Genomic DNA, 24938 nt, shown 5'->3' with positions numbered 1-24938 from the left:
GCGTGAGGTTTTTGTCCATAAGGATCTACCCTTGTACCAGCTACCCATGCCCATATTTGAAAGTGTCACTATCTTCACCTTTCCTAATTCTCCTGCAGAAATCCACAGTGGGGATCATTTCAGTGGCATGCATGCAAGTCTGTAATTTCCTTGCATTGGTTCTCCACAGCGTTGCCTTCAACCACTGCAGCCATCCAAAATGCATTGTTTCCCATCTGATAAGCCATGGTCTGGGTGAAAGGGCTGAAAATTAAGCTCCGCCCTCCCCTCCAAAAAAATTTGTCTCTTTGGGTATGCAATGATATGTTTTGCTCTTATCTGGGCCTTTGATTCATTTTTATTTTATATATGGTGTACACATAGACAGAATGTGTTGTCTGTTTACAGAGCCATACTTTGTCCAGGCAGTAGATTATGGCGACTACATCTACTTCTTCTTTCGGGAAATAGCAGTGGAGTACAACAGTATGGGAAAGGTAAGAGAATTGCCTTGGATTCTTTTGTAATATTCAGAAAAAACTGCTCTTGGACCAGTGCTGTTAGGAATGACCTTGAAATGAGAACCATAAATCACAATGACAAGGTCATCGTTTTGAGAGGATCCTGCTGCTCGAGCCAAAAGGTTGGTTGCAGTGAAACATTGCACTGTCTGGATACACAACATGATGGTGGCAATATATGCTGGAAGCTCTTTTATTTTCCTAACTCTGCAAAGTAAATGACAAATTCATTTAATTCATTGTATCAGGTAATAGTTAAAATTTTTACTTGAAAGAGGCAGCTTACTTAGGAGATGAGAGTCAGGAGCACTAAGTAAACAAGACAGGAATTTTGTTCTTTGCCTTATTGTAAAGAACAATTGAACACTTTCTGATTAACATTTTTTGATATTTCCACAATAGACTTCCTACTAAGCAGATAGAAAAGCTGACCAGAGTCACAAAGGTGCAGGGTATGAATACAAGCCCAGCGAGGTTTGCATAGTTTTGAACGCTGAAGATACAAAACCCAGAGGCTGGCAGCGTGGGTTGCAGGGATTGTGAATATAAAGTGCTTTTGTTTGGGGAAATAGAAAGCTAAGCAGTCTGTATGGAAATGAGGTTATATGGGCTGAGAACTGATCTCCTGGAGGATTTATGGCTGGGTATTAAATGCCACAGCCTTATCTTTTATAGCACACTCTTCCAAAGCTGAATTTTCCTCTGTTTGTTATTTATCACAGATTATGGAAACATGGGATTAAATTAAGCACCTCGCTGTGTCATTTTTATTTTTTTTTTAAGGCAGATTTCCAATAAAGTTTCTCTGATCAAAGAAATATTTCATTTTCTCTATTTTTTTTTCCTTTGCTGCAGGTAGTTTTCCCAAGAGTGGCTCAGGTTTGCAAGAATGACATGGGAGGATCTCAGAGAGTTCTGGAAAAACAGTGGACTTCCTTTCTCAAGGCTCGCCTGAACTGCTCAGTTCCTGGCGATTCACACTTCTACTTTAACATACTGCAGGCAGTTACGGATGTTATCCATATCAATGGCCATAATATTGTCTTGGCAACCTTCTCCACCCCTTATAACAGGTAACCCCAATGCAGCAGTCTTTTGGCTTGTGCTTAATATGTACCATGTGTTTTGCCTTTTCATTGCAGTTTCTACTTACACTTTAAAACTACAAGAAGCAGTAGCTATTAAAATATAATTTTTATTTAGCATGCACATATGGGCACTCATTTTTCCAATTTTAAATACATTAGTACTGTTTATTACATTATATGATGCTTGAGATAAGTTTTAAATCATGTGCTACATGGGCACATACATTAAGCTCATTGTCCTTTATGCTGGAATAATTTTACATAGGGGACAGGAAACTCTGCAATGTCCAACTAGCAGAGTTTTCTACTCGTTCTTCTATTGGCAGAGTGTGGTTTGCCCCTCCCAGATCCCTAGAAGAAGCCCTGGGTTCTTCAAGATCCATATAGATATCGCTTGCCTCCACCCTGCCACCATACCCCACCAACTCCTGCTAGTCCCTGGCAGTCTGTCTTCTGGAACAGCTGTTCTCTTAAGGTCTCCACCTGGCTGCCCACACATTCACAGAAAAGGGCTCCAAAGTGTGGACAGGATAGTAGTGGAAGTTAACAGATCCTCATCTTGTGTTAATTGCTGTAGCTCTCACCATGAGTTTGTAGGGGAGAAACTGGAAAACTCCAGATCTAGCTTGCCACCTTCCTGTCCCTTCTAAGCCAATGGAGCTGTAACCACATGATGCTCCATTAAAGGGGATTCTGAGAGGAAAGCACCGGGCATGCCAAGTGAGAGGAACTCTCCCATTTCATGGGTGCAGGATCCCCTCTGTGCATAGACATGTCTTCCTGTGTGTTTGTACAGAACCTAGCACAATAGAGGCCTGTTCTTGGTAATGGCACTGCCACAACACAAACAATAAATAATAATGGGACCCGTTGTTCTAACACCTGCATTTTATAGTTCAGCATATAAAGGCTTTCCATGGCATCTGTTTAGAATTTGCTACCAGCGTATATTATAACATGCTGCTCGGTGAGTTATTAAAACATGTAACTGCATCTAATTACTGAGGTCTCAGGAAAAGTTAAAAAATGTTCTAATTAAAGAAAAATTCCTGCAGGGCCCCAGAGGGTCTGTTTCTTTTTCCCTGTTCTATATTACAAGAGACACTGGGGCTGCAACATTAACTTTATTGCTGGAGTTTATCTGCTCTTGCCGTACATTTCCCACCTAGAGTAAAAGGGTGACCCCTCTTAGGTCAATGACAAAACTCCCACTGATTTCAAATGGGAGCAAGATCAGGCGTCCAATGTATAATTACTACTTCTGACAACAAAATTAGAGTAGCTGCTGTGGAATGACATGACTTCAAATAAAAACTAAGCAACAGAAGCAGGTGATTTTGTTTTCATGCAAATCACCTAAATAAAATAATAATTAATAAAAAATCAAAAGAATGCACCAGTAAGTGGGCTGTATCATCAGAATAGTCTCTAAACTGAAAGTTTTCCAGTGTTTTCCATGTTGTGCTATTAGTAATCATTAAGGTGTCTACTACTGCAACCGTCAGCCCTGAAACTCACTTCCTCGCAGCCAAAGAACAGAGCCCTGCCACCCTGCAGGGCAGACGCCCCTAGCCCAGGAGTGGCTAAACTTTTTGGCCCGAGGGCCACATCGGGGTTGTGAAACTGTATGGAAGGTCAGGTTGTGGCTCCCCAAACAGCCTGGCCCCCACCCTCTATCCACCCCCTGGCACTTCCCACCCCTGACTGCCCCCCTCAGAACCATCCAACCCCCGCTCCTCCTTGTCCCCTGACTGCCCCCTCCCGAGACCCCCCCGCCCCTAACTGCCCCCCAGGACCCCACCCCCATCCAACCCCCCTTGCTCCCTGCCTCCTGACTGCCCCAACCCTATCCACCTCCCCAACCGACCCCCCGGGACTCCCACACCTATCCACCCCCCCATTCCCTGTCCCCTGACCGCCCCCTCCCAGGACTCCCCACCCCTAACCAACCCCCCCTGCTCCCTGTCCCCTGACTGCCCCCCAGGACCCCACCCCCTATCCAAGCCCCCCTACTCCCTGCCTCCTAACTGCCCTGACCCTATCTACCCCCCAACAGGCCCCCCCGGGACTCCCACGCCTATCCAACCCCCCCCATTCCCTGTCCCCTGACCGCCCCTCCTCATCCCCTGACCCATCCAACCCCTCCTGCTCCTTGTGCCCTGACTGCCCCCTGGCAGGACCCCCCGCCCCAATCAACCCCGCCCCTGCTCCCTGTCCCCTGACTGCCCCCTGGGACCCCCTGCCCCTTATCCAACCCTCCCCGCCCCCTTTCCATGTCGCTCAGAGCAGCAGGAGCTCACAACCCCGCCTCCTGGCCGGAGCCAGCCACAGCGCGGCACAGAAGCTGTTGGGGAGGGGGGACATAAGGGGAGGGGGAGGGGCCGGGGGCTAGCCTCCCCAGCCAGGAGCTCCAGGGCCAGGCAGGACAGTCCCACGGGCTGGATGTGGCCCGCGGGCCATAGTTTGCCCACCTCTGCCCTAGCCCCACTACCCTGCTGCAGGGCAAAAGCCCTGAAACTCCCCTTCCCCGCCAGCCCAGCAGCTGAAGCCCAGAGTCCAAAGCCCCTCCCCTCCACTGGGCCCTGGAGATTTTATAGCATGTTGGGGAGGTTTGGTGGGCTCTGGGAAATAATCTATGAGAATATAATACTTGAAAACCATCATATAATATGTGAAGTATTATTCTTGTGGGCAAAGTCTTTTTTGCAGGGGATGGGAGGATGTACATTGCAGCTGGAGACACTGCAACATCAGGTCTATGCATGGAGTGGCTAAAGCTAATTTCTTATCAACTGAGCAGGGCCTTGTAAAATGTCTTTGTTCACAGGAACTAGAAGGGGCTAGTAGGAAGGGAGTCCTCACTCCCTGCCAGAAGTAGGCCATGGGTCTGGGTCCAGCTGTTACTGGGTTATGGGGAATATTGGATATGGCTTGCTGTTCCCCCACTGTGCTAGTAGGTAGCTAAGTGGATACACCTGCTGCGATCCTCAATAGCCAGACCTTTGGCCTGCCCATATCCACCTCCACAGGGATCTCTTCAGTATGCCGGGAGTGTGGAGTTGAACTCTGCAGGTGTTTTTGTTCTCCATACCAAACCTCCCACTGTTAAATTGCTTTTGGCCCTTCATTAGGGGCTTAATCCTTTAAAGTGCTGAATTCGTCCATCTCCAATGGGACTTCACTGGGACATGAAGGTGCTCAGCACATGCAGGAATTGCTCTTCACCTTTCAGGATTGAGCCCTAGATACTTAGGACACCCTCAGTTAGACTCTCAGGACCAAATTCACCCTGGTGTAGCTACATCAAAGCTACAACAAGATGAACTTGGCTCTCTCTCTCTTTAAAACCTTTCAGACTGTAGACTCACATTAGCAACCTTTCACTAGGTCTCCTTCCAGGAGACAGCCCAGCCTTTGGAGAGCTAACCACCTCCCTTTGTTTCAAACAGGGCTAGTGAGGTTCCCCTATTTCTGTTTCATTTGCTTGCCCTCTGGATGTTGCATTTTGAAATTAAAATGACAAACTCTCATTAATATTTATAAAACTATTTTATAACAATTTACGTTCCCTTCTAAGTCTTGTTGTATCCCTCCCATAGTTCCCACTTTCAAAGGCCAAAGTCCACTAGCCAAAAGCCTGATTAGAAATCTTGGCCAGCTGGTGCTCTGGTCAAAATCAAGCAGCGGAAGTCAGACACAAATGCAAGAGTTCATGTGTAAACAATAAAGGTAGATAAATGAATAATTCATAACTTAAAGTCACGGACCAAGGGAAACCTCTAAGCCCTTCCAATAGTGTTTATATAAGAATGTAATTATATTTGGACATGGTTACTATCCGGTTACATGCAAATAATCAACGTCCTAATTGAAATTTTTAGTGGCTGTAAGCAACACTGTGTTTGTTTCTGCAAACTCTTTACAGTTGATTGAGTTAACTGTGTATAGGAAGTCAGTTAGAAATGTACGGGAAAACCTGATGGAGATCTGAACCTGAAAGGCTGGTGTGATAGTGTTCAACTCTTAGTCTTAATGGGATCCTTCAGCAAAGAGTTGCATCAGCTCCAACTTCTGAATTATCTCTAGATTGTATTTTTGGGGCACAGCAGGGGCTGTGAGAATCAGTACTGAGAGTGTATTATGAATTACAGGAACTTGAATTTCCAAGTACTGGGCACTAAATGAATCGCCTGTCACTCTTCATACATCACCAGTGGCAAGCAGAGTTTTCCAGATTCTTTTCCTTCTTCAAGATTACTGAAATTCGTTCTTTCTTTAGGGGCTTTTGAAAAAAGTTGTGCTGACAGGGACTGACTACCCATTGGTACATTTCAAACTTTTGCATGGGGCAGCCTTTTACTGTCAATACCCGGAGGTTAGAAAGTTCAGGACTAAGTAGCCTGTGACAGGAAGACTTCTATGCAGCATGTTTTTCAGTCAAAATGTTATGCATAACTGCATAATGAGTAACAATTTCTGGGAAATGTCACGTTGCAGCATCCCTGGCTCTGCAGTCTGTGCCTATGACATGCTTGACATTGCCAATGTATTTACTGGGAGATTCAAAGAACAAAAATCTCCAGATTCTACATGGACACCAGTTCCTGATGAGCGAGTGCCCAAACCCAGGTATGCGTTCATATGCTGTGTAATAATGGTTTGTGTCTTAGTGTACACAGTACAATCTGTTTGACAGTTTGAGCAGCAATGTGAGATACAGATGTAATGGGAAATCCATATTTTAACTGAAATAAGAATTCAGCCTGATTCTGATCTAAGTTGTTGTGGTGTAAATCAGGAGTAGGCCATTGAAATCACCTTTGATACAGGATAAGTCAGATCAGGATCATACCCATTAGATCAAAATCAGGGGTTGCTTAAGACGGTATAAATTACACATTGTCAGGAAACGACTGGCACTAATTTGCCATTCAGTGAGTAACATAACAAATATAACTGATGTGCCAAGTAGGAGGAAATAAGGGGGAAGAAGGAAAAGCAACTAACTAGAGGGAGTAAGATAAAAAAGAGGATCTGCTTTATCTAATACCACCTATTACTTGCTTCCCCTAAGTCCACTTCCTTTCCACTCCTTTTGGCATGTTCATTGCACTCATTTTGTATGCACATTGAATACCAGTTCAGTGCAAGTTACACTACCTTGCCACCTACACCCATTTGTTGACTCACTCACACTCAGGGCCAGATTCCACTTAATGGTATACTGGTGTAAATCTGGAATAATTCCATTTATGTCAATAGAGTTATACCACTGTAACCATTAGTAGAATCTGGCCCCAAATCCATCATTTAATTTGGTCCAAAAGACTTCCATGGGGGTTGCACCCAGTTACACCAAGTCTGAATTTGGCCCATTATGTTTTAGAGACTTACTGAACCTAGCAGTTCAATTCCTTCATTAGGCCTGAGATTATCTATCTTCAACTTTATTTGTAAGTTGTTCCCTGGACAGGAACTTTGAAATGCCCATGGAACATCATGTATATGTTATGTCTACTCTCCCGGGGACAGCCCCAGGGAGCCCCTGAGCAGCGGGAGGGCCCCTGGAACCTCAGAGCAGGGATGGCTGGGGGCAGGCAGCCCCTGCGGCCAGTGCAGGGGCTAGCCACAGGCGGGCCCCCACAGCAGCGGTGTCCTGGGGGCCCCCCAGAGCAGCAGCGCCCAGAGCCCCAAGAGCTAAGTTTTAGTCGGGTATTTATATAGTAAAAGTCGTGGACTTTTTTTGTGTGGATTTTTTGTTTAGTGACCATGACTTGTCCATGACTTTTACTAAAAATTCCCGTGACTAAATCTTAGCCTTACTCATGCCTACAGTACTGGGTGTCACAGTTCAGGGCAACTACACCTGTATTCCTCTCTATGGCACAGCAAGGACACCCAGTCTTAGGCTTCTAGCTCCCTAGAAGTTACCGCTCTTGGGTGGAGCCAAGTGTCTCCCTCCCGCCTGACCAGGGTATTTCTAGGCTGCCCAGTTCCAGATTTATACTGTGATTTTCCCAGCAAAACACAGTCCGCCTAAACAGGCCTGCTTGCTTCTCCTCTCGGAGATGGCACACAATGTAATTGCCAACAGTTATGAGTTATCACCCAGTACTTCCTATGCAGGCTTACTTTATTTGTAAGGAAAAAGCACTACAGAGAAAACGTTAAAACAATAAAAGAATCTAAACTCATGCTAGTAAGCTTACCATGGTTCACCCCAACCTTCATATCTTCACCCAAGAGGTTTCCTTGCAGATGTGGTCGCCCCATCTCAACAAAGATATATTGGCCTTGGAAAAGGTTCAGAAAAGGGCAACAAAAGTGACTAGGGGTATGGAACGGCTTCCATATGAGGAGAGATTAATAAGACTGGGACTTTTCAGCTTGGAAAAGAGATAACTTAGGCGAGATATGATAGAGGTCTATAAAATCATGACTAGTGTGGAAAAAGTAAATAAGGAAGTATTTACTCCTCATAACACAAGAACTAGAGGTCACCAAATGTAATTAATAGGCAGCAGGTTTAAAACAAACAAAAGGAAGTATTTCTTCACACAACGCACGGTCAGTTTGTAGAACTCTTTGCCAGAAGATGTTGTAAAGGCCAAGATTATAACAGGGTTAAAAAAAGAGCTAGATAAATTCATGGAGGATAGGTCCATCAATGGCTATTAGCCAGGATGGGCAGGGATGGTGTCCCTAGCCTCTGTTTGCCAAAAGGTGGGAATGAGTGACAGGGGATGGATCACTTGATGATTACCTGTTCTGTTTATTGCTTCTAAAGCACCTGGCATTAGTCCCAGTCAGAAGACAGGATGCTGGGCTAGATGGACATTTGGTCTGACCCAGTATGGCCGTTCTTATGCTTACGTTGATTACAGCTTCAGCTCAGAACAAGCATAGTCATGAAAAGTTTAGTCAGTCCTTTATACAGAGGTCTTTGATCTGGGGTTTCCAGGAGTAGCTAATTAGGAGACAATGGGTCTTTCTCCATAGCTGCTAATGTCCTCCCAACTACCTACTAGGAAACCCACTTCACACATGTTTCAGAGTAACAGCCGTGTTAGTCTGTATTCGCAAAAAGAAAAGGAGTACTTGTGGCACCTTAGAGACTAACCAATTTATTTGAGCATAATCTTTCGTGAGCTACAACTCACTTCATCGGATGCAACTTCACACATATTCTCCCAAACAGTTATTTGAAGTTCCTAACATTTACATTAGTCAAGTCCCTAGAAAAGTTACATACAATCCCACAGTAACATGTAAACAGTTGCAATTGTAATACAATGGACCCCAAAGATATTAAATCTATTTCGAAAAGGTTTAACTTAATTCACTAAAGTTTATCTTTATTCAGGGAGGTTTGTTCAGGATATTGTCATTGAATACTGTCATTCTGCCACACTGGAGTTCTCATGCTCGTCAGAAATAAAGTGAAACCACAGTAAGGTGTTCACACTGATGCTGGGTTCCCCCACCCACACTGGGCTGTATTTTGAACATTTTATTTCACACTGTAAAAAACCAACTATCCCCTTGTAAATTAAATAGAGTGCACTTATTCCATGAGAAAGTGCCACAGTAATGGGGCCAGTTAAAACCAGGAGAGTGCCTTATCCATGAACAGTATCTTGCCAAATAAGTCTGTACATTTATTAGACTCCATGTGGGTGGATGGACTGCAGACTCACGTGAAATTCTGTGGCTTGCATAGTGCAGGAGGTCAGACTAGATGATCATAATGGTCCCTTCTGACCTTAGTATCTATGAATCTATTTAAAACTTCATGATCTTCTTTTTTGGATGGCAATAAATCAAAGTATTCCTAAGATAGGCAGAACAGAGTCCTGGACTCCCACTAAGGTCTCAGCAGGCCCAAAGGAAATCTAACAGTACTTCATTTGGTGGCATTCTGAATTGTTCAACACAGAATCTTTGGCACATTCTTGCCTAGTGCCAGATGCTTAGAAAAGCAATTCACTTAGAAGATTTGCCCTCAGGCACTAAATAAGTACTTTCCCCCCTTGTTTTATTTAGGCCAGGTTGCTGTGCTGGCTCTGTGTCATTAGAAAAGTACATAACCTCCAATGAGTTCCCAGACGATACTCTAAATTTCATCAAAACACATCCTCTCATGGATGAGGCTGTTCCTTCAATTGTCAGCAGGCCCTGGTTCCTGAGGACGATGGTCAGGTAAATAACTAACTTTCCTAACCCTCTTAACACGCTGTCAGGATGTGTTAATGAAATACTTTGAAATTCTAATAACCATTTCTGCTGTGCTGGGCATGAATCCAGCTATGAATTATGACAGTACTGAGTAGAGGCCACAGAACACCCAGAGCAGCTTTCAAGACTGGAAATGATTTCAGTCCTTTCCGACCATGCTGCACTGAAACCAGATTGCAGAGGGAATGTAGAGCAGGGAACATTGCCCTGCATATTAGCTTATGGGTCAGTATTTGAAACAGCTCTGTAGAAAACTTTGGGTAAAGTTCTACAGATAGCCAGGGGGTATGTCCACAGGAAATAAAGATGCCTGTCAGGATATGTTCACAGGATACAAAGATGTCTGTCAGGATATGTGCTGGTTTGTTTCAGTGTTTGCACAAGTGTACAAACAGAAATAATCACATAACCCCCATCTGTTCTATGACAATGAGAAAAGAAATAATAATACAGAGATTTTGTACAAAGACACATAAATCAACAATCCTCAGAATGTCACCACCACACATTGGGAAACACATTTTTATTCTATTCTGTAAAGGTTCTAACGCTGCTTTCATCATGATAATATCTAAGCACCCTCCGGTAGCGCATTAAGCGAAGTGACTAACATCTGCCTCATGTAGTTTATTCTCTTGCGCTCATTCTCTCCCCAGGGGGAGAATTGTGTGTGCAGTGTAGTGTTTAGTTTGGGTTGCGTTTTGTTTTGGAGGAGGTTTTTTTAATGTACAGGTTTTATGTGTTTATGTTGGAGAAGACAAGGTCAAACAAATGCACCTAGCACTTGGAGAAGAAGGTGATGAGTTTTGTTGTGGTCTGTGAAAGTTCATTCCACAGTCTCAGACTGGCCTCAAGAAAGTTTTGTCTCCCATATAGATGAGCTTTATCCTTATTGTAGAAAATTCCATTGTGCTAGAGGAGCAGAAGTGTCAACCATGGGAGCTTTAGGTGGTCTTTAGATACCGTGGGCCCAGGCCATTGACAGCTTTGAAGACAAAGATCGAGAGCTGGAACTTGAGTCAGTATTCTATTGGAAGCCAGTGTAGAGAGGGGAGGACAGATGTAATGTATTTAATGTTATAAATGGCTTCTCTTGGTAGCCCATGTTGTTGAGGAGATGTGCTGCAACATGCTTGTTTTAGGTGGAGTTTCCTAAGGGACGGAGGCTTCATGCCCAGGTATATTGCAGTGCTATTGTCCAGATGAAAGTGATGAAAGTCTGTGTAAGGAATAACGAAGGACTAGAGTTATTGGCATTTCCCAGCCCACTAGGGAAGACAGAAAGCTGCTATGTGAGAACTTAGAATCAGCAAGGAAACAAGGCACACTCCTAAACTATGAACCAAATTGAACTATTGTGTGTGTGTGCCTTCAATGACAAGAGACCACACCGTGGCTGCAAACTCATCTAATATTTTCTTCTGCCCACTAGCATCACCTTCGTCTTGCTCAGGTTCAGCTTCAACAAAGCTGTTCTTCATCATGAGCTGATGTTGTCCAATCCCTGAGCTATCTTGGTGGTAGTACTATGGTCATATGTGGTGAAGTATAAGTTCAGCTGATTTAGCTTTTAGCTTTTCAGTATTGTGCTTACACAGCTTTTACTACCAAAAAGATGAATACGGATATGCCATCACTATTGCTTTCTATGACAGAATATGACATTTTAAACATTTCCGTGCACTCATTTTCTTTCCCTGCTCATAGAAGTCATCAGACTAGCACTTTGCTTCTGATTAGAAGGGTAATTGCTAAGTGGTTTCAGACACTTATGCACCTCTTCAGCCGGCTGCTTGAGCTTTGCTGCTGCAAACACTTTTGCTAGCTGTATAACATACATATTCACACACAAAACAGCATCAGTTTGGTGCCCAACTACTACTCTCTGTGTGAACTTATAGGGTCAGTTCAACTGAAAGAAATAGTTTGTATTTCTTATATGATTACTAGAAAGCTATCAACTATTATTTGAAAAGTGAGAAAATAAATGATAGACTAACTCAAATAATCACAAATGCTATGTTGTCATGCCAGATACCGTCTGACCAAAATTGCAGTAGACACTGCTGCTGGACCACATCAGAATCACACGGTGGTTTTCCTGGGATCAGAGAAGGGAATCATATTGAAGTTCTTGGCCCGGACAGGAAACAGCGGTTTCCTAAATGATAGCCTTTTCCTGGAGGAGATGAATGTTTACAATCCCGAAAAGTGCGTATCTGGTTCTTTGTACTCATTTACGGGACAGCATTGAGACGTCTGAATTTCCATGGTGCAGGTAGTCCCATGAAAAGGGAATGGCCACAGAATTCAGAGTTTTAGAGTAATTTTGAATGTTTCTTTTGTGTTTGCTTCCCTCTGTTTCTACATTTTATTTCATGTATTTTAATTTCAACACGTATAGACAATTGCCCATCACAGTCAGCTCTTACGCACCCCTGACAATGCAATCCAACAAAGACAAAAACAGCAGTAGCTAACCGACAACTTGCCCACAAAAATGAACTCCCCCACCCTCAAAATGCTGATTCCCCTCAAAAACCCACCCCCAAGATAAGACCTCCTGACCTTCAGCCCTCCTCAAATGTAAATAGATTAGTTTTGCAGCATACCATAAAGGTTAAGGAGGGGAATGAATTTGAAAGTCAAGGAGCCACATGGAGTCTTCCCTACTGGCAGCTCCCCGCTTGTATATATCCTTTTTAACAGTTGTTTATATATCTTAGTAACAATTATTTTAATGGAGCTCATGTATTCTTTTCCCCTGGCTTGATAATTTCTCCTCTCTGGAATTCTCTCAGATTAAGAAATCATTATGTTATAATTAAATTTGCCAAGAACACCCATTTATAACATTATCCTGCTCTGTTAAATCAGGTGCAGCTATGATGGGGTAGAAGACAAGAGGATTATGGGAATGCAGCTTGACAAACACAGCAGTTCTCTATACGTAGCATTCTCTACCTGTGTGATAAAGATTCCCCTGGGACGATGTGAGCGTCATGGCAAGTGCAAAAAGTAGGTGTTTTGTGTCACGGTTTCTCCCCACATTTACAAACCCTTTTGCAAGCCATATTGAGCATTAGAGAACTGAAGAAGAAAAAATTCCAGAAAGCTTTATGATCTTCTTCTTTCTTAAGGGCCTGCATAGCCTCCAGAGACCCATACTGTGGCTGGGTGAAGGAAGGTGGGGTATGCACACAGCTGTTACCTGGTATAAAGTAAGTAACCATTGGTTCTGGATAGACAGAGTGAAAATTGGGGGCTTTAGCAGTGATGCCAATCAGATATAATTTTGGACAGAACTGTTTGAAAAAGCCCAGAAGGAGCTCTTGGGAAAAGAATGTGCAAAATGTTTGCTTTCATCTCATTTGCATTCTCTGGAATTCCAGAGTATGATTTGATGCAAACTCTCCACTGATTATTTACCCTTAGGAAAAAGAAAAGAAGATAGATACACATTAAGTCCCATGCATTGCTCAAAGAGGGAGAACTGTATGAGCAAGTCTGGCACTGGTGCCATGAAAGCAGATTAAAAGAGGCAATAGAATCCAAATTAGATTACTGAAGCAGTTTGACAAACAAACAAACAAACAAAACCAGCCCTCTGTGTATTACTGAGATGAATCACAGATCACTAAAGTACACCGAAAGATTTGTTGGATCTCTAATTGCTTAACAGTGGAATTTCAGTACTTCATAACAACATTTTAGGACTCTGAAAGCTTTTTTTAAATGCATTTAAAAATGCCTCCTTGCAGGCAACAGATCCATCTGAAAGGTCTCATATTTTGGCCAGGTCTGACACAGCCCAAGCTCACTCACTTTACGCCTTGGCTGTACTTCCGAATCTTGGTACAGGTGTATTGTTAACATCAGATAACCTCTGTATTCCTGCCGACAGGAAGCCCCCTGCTTCCTTACAGGTCCTCAATAAATATATAACAGCTGCATTATCATTCTTATTCCTAGATCAGCCATTTTATTCTCTCTATTACTTTAGAATGTTTTTTTAAAGATTCACTGTAGATCTTTGTTAACTGTAAGTGCCCTGTTGCATTCTCTTCATTACAACAAAGTGGACTGTGCCTCAGATGGGCCATTTGGTAGAGGTAGAAGAGAATTAAAGCATATAGCATTGACATCTATTTCTGCATCTATGAGCATTTCTGAAGTGTTTATTATCATAGTTCCTAGGCTCAGTACCTACATATTGGTTTAGTGTATTTTTCTTGTCAAAATACCAATGCACCTTCTGCAGAGTACAAGCAAGTTCAGATAGAATCATAATTGCTTTCTGATAACTTCATTGTTTGTTTTAGACTTATCACTTTATTCACAGATGTTCTCCCATTTTTCATAAAGATATGTATCTGTTTGCCTGATTTAACAATACAAGACGTAGTAGAAAAATTTTGCAGAAAAATATGTCAAAGCATCATCTGCACCCAAAAGAACCATTAAGAGGTGAAAATAACTCAATTTGTCTATGTTTGCATTTTGCAAGTTTCCCAGTGGTGTATTAAAGAAATGACCAATTTCTCTCTGTATCTTTATTTCATTTTTAGATGGTATGATTTCTTTCCGGTGATGCCTGTGAATGTTGTTACTCACACCATTATGTTTCTTTTTGTTATTTAGGCTGGCATTTGAGCAGGATATAGAGCATGGCAATACAGATGGCCTGGGTGACTGCCAAAGTAAGCAAAGCTTTTACTCCCTGTTTATCTTGTGTCAGAGAAACTTTTTGACTGCCCAGAATCACCATTACCTGCCCAGAGCTCTATTGTTAGCAATGAAAAACATAACAACAGCAACCACACTTAAAGTAACCAGTACAAGAAAAGCATTTGTGTGCCTGTTTAAAGAAAACATATAATTTTGGTTTATACAAACAATGGCACTTGTGTTAATGGCAATTGTGTTGTGGGACAAATCCAGCTCTGAAGGATATTAATTATAGCAGCTGTATACACTGTATCTTCGTTGCCATTGTAAACTCAAGGGTGGGTGAGTGGGTGGGTTGGATTATGTGTGTGATCTTGCATGCAGGGTCTCAGCTGCGCAGTGCAAAATGAACATTTGTTGCTTTACAAATATTGGGTGAGATCGTGACTTGGTCTATGTACCCGTACATGAGAGCACCTCTGTTCCCTTTACTCAGACCTTGAGTCGTGGCCCGCAAGGGTAAGCAAGGCTACCCTTAGTCCCTCTCTGGAACAGATGGGCAGCAGTGACTTGAGGAGGGATGAGGAGTGTGCATAGCCTTGTCTCCACTCCCTACTCACTGGTCAGCACAGCTGTGCCAGCATGTTGTGGGGGGTAGTAATTTGCAACTGGTGTGACCAGCAGTAACCCCTCAGGAGTAAGGGGCAACATGGAGGGAAGTGTGACTCCCTGAGAGGCAGTTGCGGACTTGGGATGCTCCTGAGGCAGTGCAGCTACCCATCACCCCTTTTATGAACTGTGTTGTGTGCCAAAATATAGCTCTTTCAGATTAAGCATATTTAAATTGAGACTTTAGGAAAAATACAAGTGTGTGCATAATAAGCCTAATCTTTTATTTCTTTGTGCATCCAAAACCCTAGGGGGTGAAATCCAGGCCCGACATAAGTCAGTGGGAGTTTTGCCCTTGTCAGTAATGGTGTCAGGATTTCATCCTTGTTGCCTACAGAATTGGGCTTGTTTATGTTATGGACTTTTTTCTGATTTCCTTGAATTATGTACATTTACTAACTGGGACAATGTAGACAAGGAGTTTGGAATGCAGACTAATCACTTGGGACCAAATTCTGATAATCTGAGTTATCATGAGCAGGGCCTAGAGTATTCACTTTGAAGTCCAGGGCACTCTGGTCAAATAAGGTGCTAGACAACATGATGAACAAGGCTAGGAGAATGTGGCCTTTGGAGTGAAAGAAATGACACACGTTATATGGCCAAACATTTAACCTTCAAACTCATGGGCTGTACATATGAAGTGTTTTTTTTTTTAATGACCCTTTAACGCTGCCTATCTGTGCTAACTCCATGGGAAGCGTTTAGAAAACACATGCCAAAAATCCTTTTAATAATCACTCCCATGGCATGGCTTTACGCAAAAGATCTATGTCAAAATTTGTTCAGCAGTGCTTAAGGTTATGTTGAGCTGCATTTGACATACTTTAACGTACCTTAATATACTTAAAGAGCTTCAGCATTTTTAAATGGAGAGAGATTTAATACAAAAATACCACATGTAACTTTACAAGGTAAATTTCTCGTGCGGCAGAGTGCCGATTTCACCCCATCATTACCAGCAGTGGAATCCTGCAGCTTAATCCATGTATAAAACTTTGGATAATATGTCTCTTTATACCTCAGAAATTCAGAGTGAAAGCTGTCACTCAGTCTTTACAGTGCCTGGTGCCAAGGGACTGCAGCACGTCGCATACAGTGAAACCTTATGTGCTGATTGGCGACCCCAGAAATACCTAGGGCTGCGTTCAAGATAGCCATCGTTCTTAATGTTCTTGCCTATGTCGGTTTAATTCAGAACCTGGACATTACTTTAAACCCATGCAACCAAGAACCCAATTCTTCATAGAACAATTTCCGCTGCCTGTGGCCACAATAAAACCGCTGAAGCTGAGGAGTTAATGTACAGTGAGCCAACACTTATGGAATATAGAGTAATGGAGCATGTAGACTGAAGGCCAGAGTGTGCCTGGCTCCTGCACAGACGCACTGCTGGGGAGAATGCCAGAAGCCTCCCACTCCTTACATAGCCATTTCTTATTGCAGTCCCTCTGCTTGGGAGAGCTTAAGGATTTAATCTTTTGTATCAGATGTACTTAGATTTTCAGAAAGCCGTTGACAAGGTTCCTCACCAAAGGCTCTGAAGCAATGTAAGCTGTCATGGCATAGGAGGGAAGGGCCTCTCATGGATTGGTAATTGGTTAAAAGATAGGAAACAAGGGTAGGAATAAATGGTCAGTTTTCAGCCTGGAGAGAGGTAAATAGCAGTGTCCCCCAAGGGGTCTGTACTGGAATGAGTACGATACAACATATTCATAAATGATCTGGAAAAAGGGGTAAACAGTGAGGTGGAAAAATTTGTAGATGGTACAAAACTATTCAAGATAAGCTACAAAGTGATCTCACAAAACTGGGTGACTGGGCAAGAAAATGGCAGATGAAATTCAATGTTGATAAATGCAAAGTAATGCACATTGGAAAACATAATCCTAACTATACATATAAAATGATGGGGTCTAAATTGGCTGTTACCACTCAAGAAAGAGATCTTGGAGTCATTGTGGATAGTTCTCTGAAAACATCCACTCAATGTGCAGCAGCAGTCAAAAAAGCAAACAGAATGTTGGGAATCGTTAAGAAAGGGATAGATAATAAGACCGAAAATTTCATATTGCTCCTATATAAATCCATGGTACGCCAACATCTTGAATCCTGCGTGCAGATGTGGTCTCCCCATCTCAAAAAAGATATATTGGAAAAGGGCAACAAAAGTGACTAGGGGTATGGAACAGTTTCTATATGAGGAGAGATTAAAAAGAGTGGGACTTTTCAGCTTGGAATAGAGACAACTTAGGGGGACTATGATAGAGGTCTATAAAATCATGACTAGTGTGGAAAAAGTAATAAAGTATTTACTCCTTCTCATAACACATGAACTAGGGGTCACCAAATGTAATTAATAGGCAGCAGATTTAAAACAAACAAAAGGAAGTATTTCTTCGCACAGACAACATGTGGAACTCTTTGCCAGAGGATCTTGTGGAGGCCAAGATATAACAGAGTTCAAAAAAGAACTAGATAAGTTCATGGAGGATAGGTCCATCAATGGCTGTTAGCCAGGATGGGCAGGGATGGTGTCCCTAGCCTCCGTTTGCCAGAAGCTAGGAATGGACGACAGGGGATGGATCACTTGATGATTACCTGTTCTGTTTATTGCTTCTGGAGCACCTGGTATCAGCCACTGTCAGAAGACAGGATACTGGGCTAGATGGACCTTTGGTCTGACCCAGTATGGCCGTTCTTATGTATGTGTAACACCGACAGAACCTAGTCAAACCTGGGACTTCTGGAGCTTAGCCTATGAGCCTCTACTGCATGAGCTAAAAGCCACACGGTCCTTAGCTAAGGGCTGTAGCAGATTCATTCATCTCTAAGTGGTCTCAGTGCCACTAGAGGGGACAGAACACCACACCCTGGAGGTGTGTAGGTTACATATGCACCCCTCCTACTTCCACGTCAGTCTGCTTCATGGGCTAGGAGTATAGGGTAGCCTGTACTCTGGGTTGTTTGAGAGATATATGCACAGTCCCTGCAGTGCTTCCTCATGGGGTGACATGGCACCTATCTCAGGACAATATCTAAATGGCCCTTATTGTGTATGAGTTCAGTCCCACTTTTCTTAAAGTCCATATGATTTTTGTCATTAACTACAATGGCAACAGGATAAAGCCTGTTTTTATATTTACTCTGTAAAGAGTTTCATATTTGAAGCAGAGAATTCCATGGTACCCTTCACTGCATACCCGTGCCATATACATAGAGATATCAAGAATGATCTCACTGTAGATTTGGTCCTCCTCATAATACCAAATACCGCCACAATTCAGCTTGAGCAGTGGAAAAATTAGAGTGGGGATTTCTCCAAATTTCTCCTTAAGCAAACACTTAATGACCACAATCAGACAATCAGCACTTGCAGATTTTGAATGTAAGAATAAGTTGAGGCTTTAACTATTTAAATGTCTGATAACTAATGGTCTGTGCGGCAACTGCCCTCTTCCTGTCCCTCCTCAAGACCCATTTCTGCTGCGATGGTTACAAGAAATTGGCCATATAACAGTTGGCCAGGTTGAATGGCAGTGGGGGATATCTGACATCAGTTAACTATCAAAGAAGGGTGAGAAATGATTCAGAATCAATCTGTGCACATTGGGTGAAATTCACTCCTTGGGACTTGATCCTGCAAAGAGAGCTATGTGGTGGCTAGGGTCTGCTTGCACTGTTGTCTTTGAAGGAGTGAGGCTTTAGCTTGTAAGCTCTTTGGGGCAGACACTGTGGTCTTCTTCTATGTTTGTGTAGCATCTAGCACATTGACATGCCGATTTTGATTGGGGCACTTGGGCACTGACACAGTACAATTAAATAACAACAGAAGCATAAGAGGTTTTGTTAGTAGCAAGAACTTAGCACTGTGGGAGAAATAATGAATTTTACCTCTTGTTTTTGTTTTTCTTTCAGATTCCTTTGTAGCACTGAATGGTAAGGACGCTCTTAGTCACATCATTTCCTATCTGTGCTGCTCAATTTTGGAGGGATCATCTTACTAACCTTTTAAATATTGTAATGCCTTGATTTTTCTATAATGTTTTTCCTAATTTATTTTTTTCCATAGCCATTTCAACTGCTTCACCAGCTCATGAAATGTCTTACAACACAGTGTATGGTCAGTTTATTGATATTTTAAAAAATTCTCCCCCAGGTCCTTGTGTTAGCTGGTAGATCCCATTCCCCAATAGAAATTGTCTTTTTTGTTTTGTTTTATTGGGGCCTGATTCACTGATTTTAGGATTATTTGTCCTTTTTGACATACAATTTTCCATCTTGCACCAAAACTACTTAATTGAGCTAAAACAATTTATGGCCAGTCTTAATGGCACTCCAAATTCAGAACTTTTAACCAAGCTGACCCAAGCATGCTTCACCAGAGCATCTAGCAAGTGTACATGGTACAATGAATACATTTTGTCTTTTCATTGCGGAAAAAAAGGTAGGAAAATAGGTCCATCTAGCCAAGTATCCTGTCTCTGACATCAGCCAGTACCAGATGCTGTAGGGAAAGGAATAAGAAACCCTGCCTCAGGCAGTTATGGAATAACCTACCCATAAGGAAAATTTCTTTGCAAGCCTCATTAGTTAGAGGTTGGCTCATGCCCTAAAACACGAAGGTTTCAATTGCTTCCAAACTTTTGGGCTGCCTTATTCCTGCTGGTTCTTCCATGTTCTATGTAACTCCCTAACTTCCTGGTGTTGCCAGATCCCAGCAATCCATCTGAAAACAAAGGGCTTCACACCAGAAAGTTCTAACTTCCAGAGCCAAAGAGTTAGGGTCATTGCTTCCACAACAGATCTTCCTCCAATGGCCGATATCCATAGGCTATGCGTGACGTATGGTATTACTCCTGGTTAAGGCAATGGCATATTACCATTGACTTCAGTGGGGCAGAGTTGGGGCTTAGTGATCAGACTCCTGTCAGGCAGCATGGGACTAACAAGCCCTGGACTAACAAAGTAGATCAGAATTGGGACAAAATTAGCACATGCTCAGCATCTGCAAGTGTAGAGTGTTTTCAGTGTTATTCTTCCAAAGCATATAGCAGTAATTGATTAAAAGTAATGTTTCTGAGTCTGAAGAAAAGAAAATTGCCCTGTGTATAGCACTGATGTTCAAAAAGGTTTTGATTGCCAAGTGCATTGGTACTCCCACTCATATGAAACACAGCTTTACAGCAGGGCTGTGGAGAGACACCTTATTGGTTATGGACTTTGGTCAGGTGAAAAAAGCAGCCTCCACCAAAGAGTCATGAAGATGGCCCTCAGTGAGAAACATCACAGCCCCAAAGGGTGTGTGTATAAAAAAAAAAAAAACACGCTAATGTCTGTATCTCCCTCTCCCAAACTGATTTATTGCATTAACATTTCAAAAAAGGATCTTATTTATCTGGTACTATGGAGAAATGCTACCCAGTGCTAACTTTAAGTCCCAATCACACCCTATCTGTCATCTAATACTAATGACATGCCTGAGGCAAATTCTGATATGCAGTCATTAGATCAGTGAATTTCTCTTATTGTTGTCGTAGTTAAAATACAAGAGGTGACATTATGATGCAGTTGACAGTCCTCCTTCTCTCCTGCTTTGTGCTCAGACAACCTACCAAAGAAAAGGGGGTTACAAAAATCTCGTACATGAAGAGAGAAAACTCACAATCTCTCCACAACATACAGTAAAAAAACAGCCTCATGTTAACAATTCACTGTATAGACACACTAATGTTTAGTATTTTAACTGATGCAAAGAAGTCATTTTAGCATGAGAAGAAAAGTATACTTACTTTAACTAAAATTATATAAACAGTGCATTTTACTGTTATTGAACATAATTAAATGTAAAATTAAATGGCATTTCATTATGGCTAGAACCTTAGAATGCTGGTATATATCAGCATGCCAATCAAATGAATGCGTAGGATGCGTTTGGAGCTTGTAGGATATCTATCTATCTCCAGATTCACAAGAAGGCTTAGGGCTGCTTCTTCTGATAATTGTTTTACACCACTGTTACTCCACTGGCGTTACTGGAGTTACTCCTAGTTTATGCCACTGTAATTGAGAAGAGAGTCAAGCCCTTAATCTTTGTATTCTTGGCGTTAGCATCCTCCTGTATTTGGCAGATAGGGCAGCCTCGCATGATCATCTATAAACCAGTGATGAAGTGCAAAGCCCGCATCGATGACTGTTCATGCACATTCATTTTTCCACACCCATGCAGAAGGCCACTCAATGAAGGTCAGATACATATGGAACAAAAAACACATATTTAGACAAAAGGCTAAGACTCTTCGCTTAAAGCAAGCTTTCCCCTGTGCAAAATTGTATGCAACTTAATTACTTTTGGAAACATCAATTTTTAGTGAATTGGGCCCTTATTTTACCCCTAGCCACATTCCTTTCTCCCTCTGTAGTATTGATTTAGCCTTTCCCTCTAATTGTCTAATTAGGTTGCTATAGTTGTTAATAGGATAGTGTGTGGAGCATCTTAATCTCTGGAGTCTTATCACCTTGTGCATATTAGACCAACTATCACATCCATATTGCATCCCTGACTTTGTGTTAAAGCTAAAAAAACTATCACATCTCTTTGTTTCATAAAAACATGGTTAGAATAGTAGTTACAGAAATACAGTTCTTCTGATGCATCATCAGTGCTCACAGACACTAACCATGTTACAGCTTCCAAATTCCTCAATATGCACTGCTCTAGTTACATCTGATTTCTTGTTCTTGCTGTATTATTGCGATTACATACTTGCAAACAAAAAGCTTTACAAATTAATCACAAAGTCACTTTTTTTCAAAGAGCATGTGTCCTTAAACTTCTGCTTTCGAAATCAGTGCTTGAGGAGCACCATAAATCTGCAGTTGTTCAGATGGGGGTAGTTTAAAACAACAGCAGAATCTTAATGAGGAAGTAACTGTAGACATGTTTTAAATGTACGCCATGTTAAAATAGAGCTATTGGGCCTGGTTCCCATTTATGCTAAAGCCACTTTGCATTGCTGTAGTTGTGTAAAAAGACTTTAAAGTGGGTGTAAATATAACTTAAAGGCCACTTTATGCAGGCAGCGTGGTATAAAGTAGTCTTAGTGTACTTGAGAAGAAGGCATATTACATGACATATGACAGTCACTGCTGAGGAACAGTCATCACTATGGGTGAGTCACCTCTGCACAGAGGGGCAGCACTAAGCCTAGGCAGCACTTTTAACCCTTACTTTCAGTGCTCAAGTAACACATATGCCTATGCAGTGCGCCTTCATAAATTTGAATTTCACAAGGGACTGATTGTCTCAACACTCACGGGGCACAATGACACTACTCAGGGGAGCAAACTCTGTGCCCAGCAGTAAGTGTTTGCAGGATCCAGTCTGAACCCAAGTTGGAAAGGTTATTATATTCTAATCTGCTGCTGCCCCTCGCTCAGATGGAAGCAAATGTATCTCAGCTACATGTAGAAAATCATTTCTCAATGCGTACTATACTACCATTTTAGTAACAGAGTGAGTAGACTGATTTCTTGCACTTGTGTGAAACATTTCTCTACCTAACTGCCATCTGGTACACATTAATATCATCATATAGCTATAGCTTTCCATTACCAAGGAGTTCTCCATGTATTTGTAGCATATGGTTCAGGAACACTTTTTGTAAAGAATGTGTCCCTTAGGCATATCTTTCCCCTAGATTACCGTATTAAGAAATGTTTTTTCTTTAACTATACTTATTGCATTACCATAAAATTGCCCCTTGAACACAGCTAAATTGAAAGTGTCTGCATGGAGATGGGGGCACAAAATGCATATCAAATACAGGTATAAATTATGACTGCTATTTGGCAGTGCTTTCTCCTAATTTCTTATCGAGCTAGGACTAACTGTTTTCTTATGTTGAGTGCAGCATTATTTGTAGGGCTGATCAAATATTGTACAGTATTGCAGTGGTTGAATGGGGTGTCAACTTGAGGCTTGGAACCCCATGAATACTGGCACTATGGTTTTGTATTTAGAGACAAGAAGGCATGGAATCTCATAACTTCCACTTTCTAGGTTGTTTCTGTCCTTTTGCTTCTGTTATTTCTTTGGGATGAGCACAAGAGTGCTATAGGCATAAAATGGTATGGTAGAAAAGCCTTACAGTTCCAGCATATTCCTAGTTTAAGAAGGCACAAGTTTTCAGTAGCTGGCTCTGTACTAGTCCCTTTGGACAGAGGCAGCTGTTTGGAATTCTTGGAGATAAGGCAGCAAATTTGGTTCAGAATCCATCCACGTAACTGTTACCAATATTTCCAACAGTGCTCTTGGCTTTACAGAAATCTTTAGAAGTGGATAACCACTTGGCTTCTCTTTTTTTATTTAAGCAAAATTAAAAAACGTTCTATTTAAACAAAATGAAGCCTCTAATTTGCAGTATTTTAGAAAGACTGATAGTGGAACCACACTTCCTGTCATGATAGATTAAAGAATAATACAGTGCCCTTGTCAGTATCATCCTTCAGCCTGGGGTACACTGCTAAATTAATCTTGTTAATGATTAGCTGTAGCATCTCAAGACTGGATCCATGGTAAAAACACTGGAGCTGACCTCCTTTCCTGCAAATTGTATCAGTTAAATACAGGCGTTAGTTACATGCATGTCTTGTGTTAAATATTGTTCAAAGTGCTGCTGTGTGTAACCCTATGTGATGACTCAAAGGACCTCCTCAAAAATATAGGCACAGAGTCATTTTCTGTCTCTCCGCAATAATTAATATTAAGTAGAGCGCCTTTAAATCATAGCAGCAACTTAATAGAAGCTGCTGCCTTTTCACTGAATTCATTTGCAACTCAACCATGTGAGGTGGTTAAAGGACTATTTAACCCACACAGATCAGTTCTCCACCATATCCCAGCTAAATCCCACTTCATGTGAAAATTACTTTGTGCCTGGCTGGCCATGTCTCATGAAAACATTTGTTAATCTGAACCATGTCAAAGGTGATTGCCACAACCTGTATAGTTAAAAACATCAATAACGATCGCAGAATCATTATAAAACTCCATGGAACAGAACTATAAGCTTTAAGATTATGTCTCCTGTAGTGCTCAGTAAATTGCAATAGCCTGCATAGAAAACACAAAGTGATTTGGAGCCACATAAACAGCCTAAAAAAAGCTTTTCTTAAGCAGGAACAAATTAAGGTTTGAAGGAGCCTGGACTGATTTTTTTAAAATCATGATTTATCCTAAGGGGATTGGTGGGTAAATCTCACCTGGAGACTGCTGCAGGGGCCTCTAGAGTCAGTAGATCATGGTCAAGAGATAGGGGTATTGACACTTGTGTTCCTGATCTAGATCAGATGAGTGGAGCCAGGACCTAATAATCCTTCTTTTTGCCAGCACTCCTACTCCCATTACAGGGACCCCTTTTGATCACACTAATGTGTCCATTCAGGCAGAGACCACTCCAGATCATTAAAGTAGTGTTAGCAAATCACAGAGTTTATGGCTTTTCAGAAAATTGATGCCATCATGAGAACATGGTCAGGCCCTGGACACTCTGTCCTGCCCCTGAGAGCACAAGGCAGGGATCAGCTGACCTATCCCTGCCACAATTAATCTGTCATTCTCCTTAAGAACAGCAGCCTTGTCTATAGTAAAGATTCACCAGTTTCACTTTAAGTTGGTTTACAAAATCAATTAACTTAAACCAGTGCAAAACAGTGTGGACACGCTTAATTCAGTGTAAACCAGGCTCATATTGATTTAGCTCAACACCTTACTGAA

General features: G+C 42.0%; 1 protein-coding gene across 5 annotated transcripts in view; it reads left to right on the top strand.

The window, feature by feature from the left end:
- Positions 1-24938, top strand: part of SEMA6A (semaphorin 6A) — a 132670-nt gene that overhangs the window by 81064 nt on the left and 26668 nt on the right. For 3 of the 5 annotated variants that reach the window (XM_043547202.1, XM_037901592.2, XM_043547203.1), the window contains 10 exons: positions 388-476; positions 1356-1573; positions 6086-6217; positions 9632-9787; positions 11858-12034; positions 12701-12841; positions 12964-13044; positions 14465-14523; positions 19079-19099; positions 19233-19283. In XM_043547202.1, the coding sequence (XP_043403137.1) occupies positions 388-476; positions 1356-1573; positions 6086-6217; positions 9632-9787; positions 11858-12034; positions 12701-12841; positions 12964-13044; positions 14465-14523; positions 19079-19099; positions 19233-19283 (1125 nt within the window). The remainder of the gene's footprint in view (positions 1-387; positions 477-1355; positions 1574-6085; positions 6218-9631; positions 9788-11857; positions 12035-12700; positions 12842-12963; positions 13045-14464; positions 14524-19078; positions 19100-19232; positions 19284-24938) is intronic. The other 2 variants (XM_027817825.3, XM_037901593.2) reach the window with 1 other exon arrangement.

This window comes from Chelonia mydas, chromosome 5 (assembly GCF_015237465.2).
Source record: "Chelonia mydas isolate rCheMyd1 chromosome 5, rCheMyd1.pri.v2, whole genome shotgun sequence".
NCBI classification, from domain to species: domain Eukaryota; kingdom Metazoa; phylum Chordata; order Testudines; family Cheloniidae; genus Chelonia; species Chelonia mydas.
The sequence above is the reverse complement of the archived record's forward strand: the minus strand, read 5'-3'. Positions and strand labels throughout refer to the sequence as shown.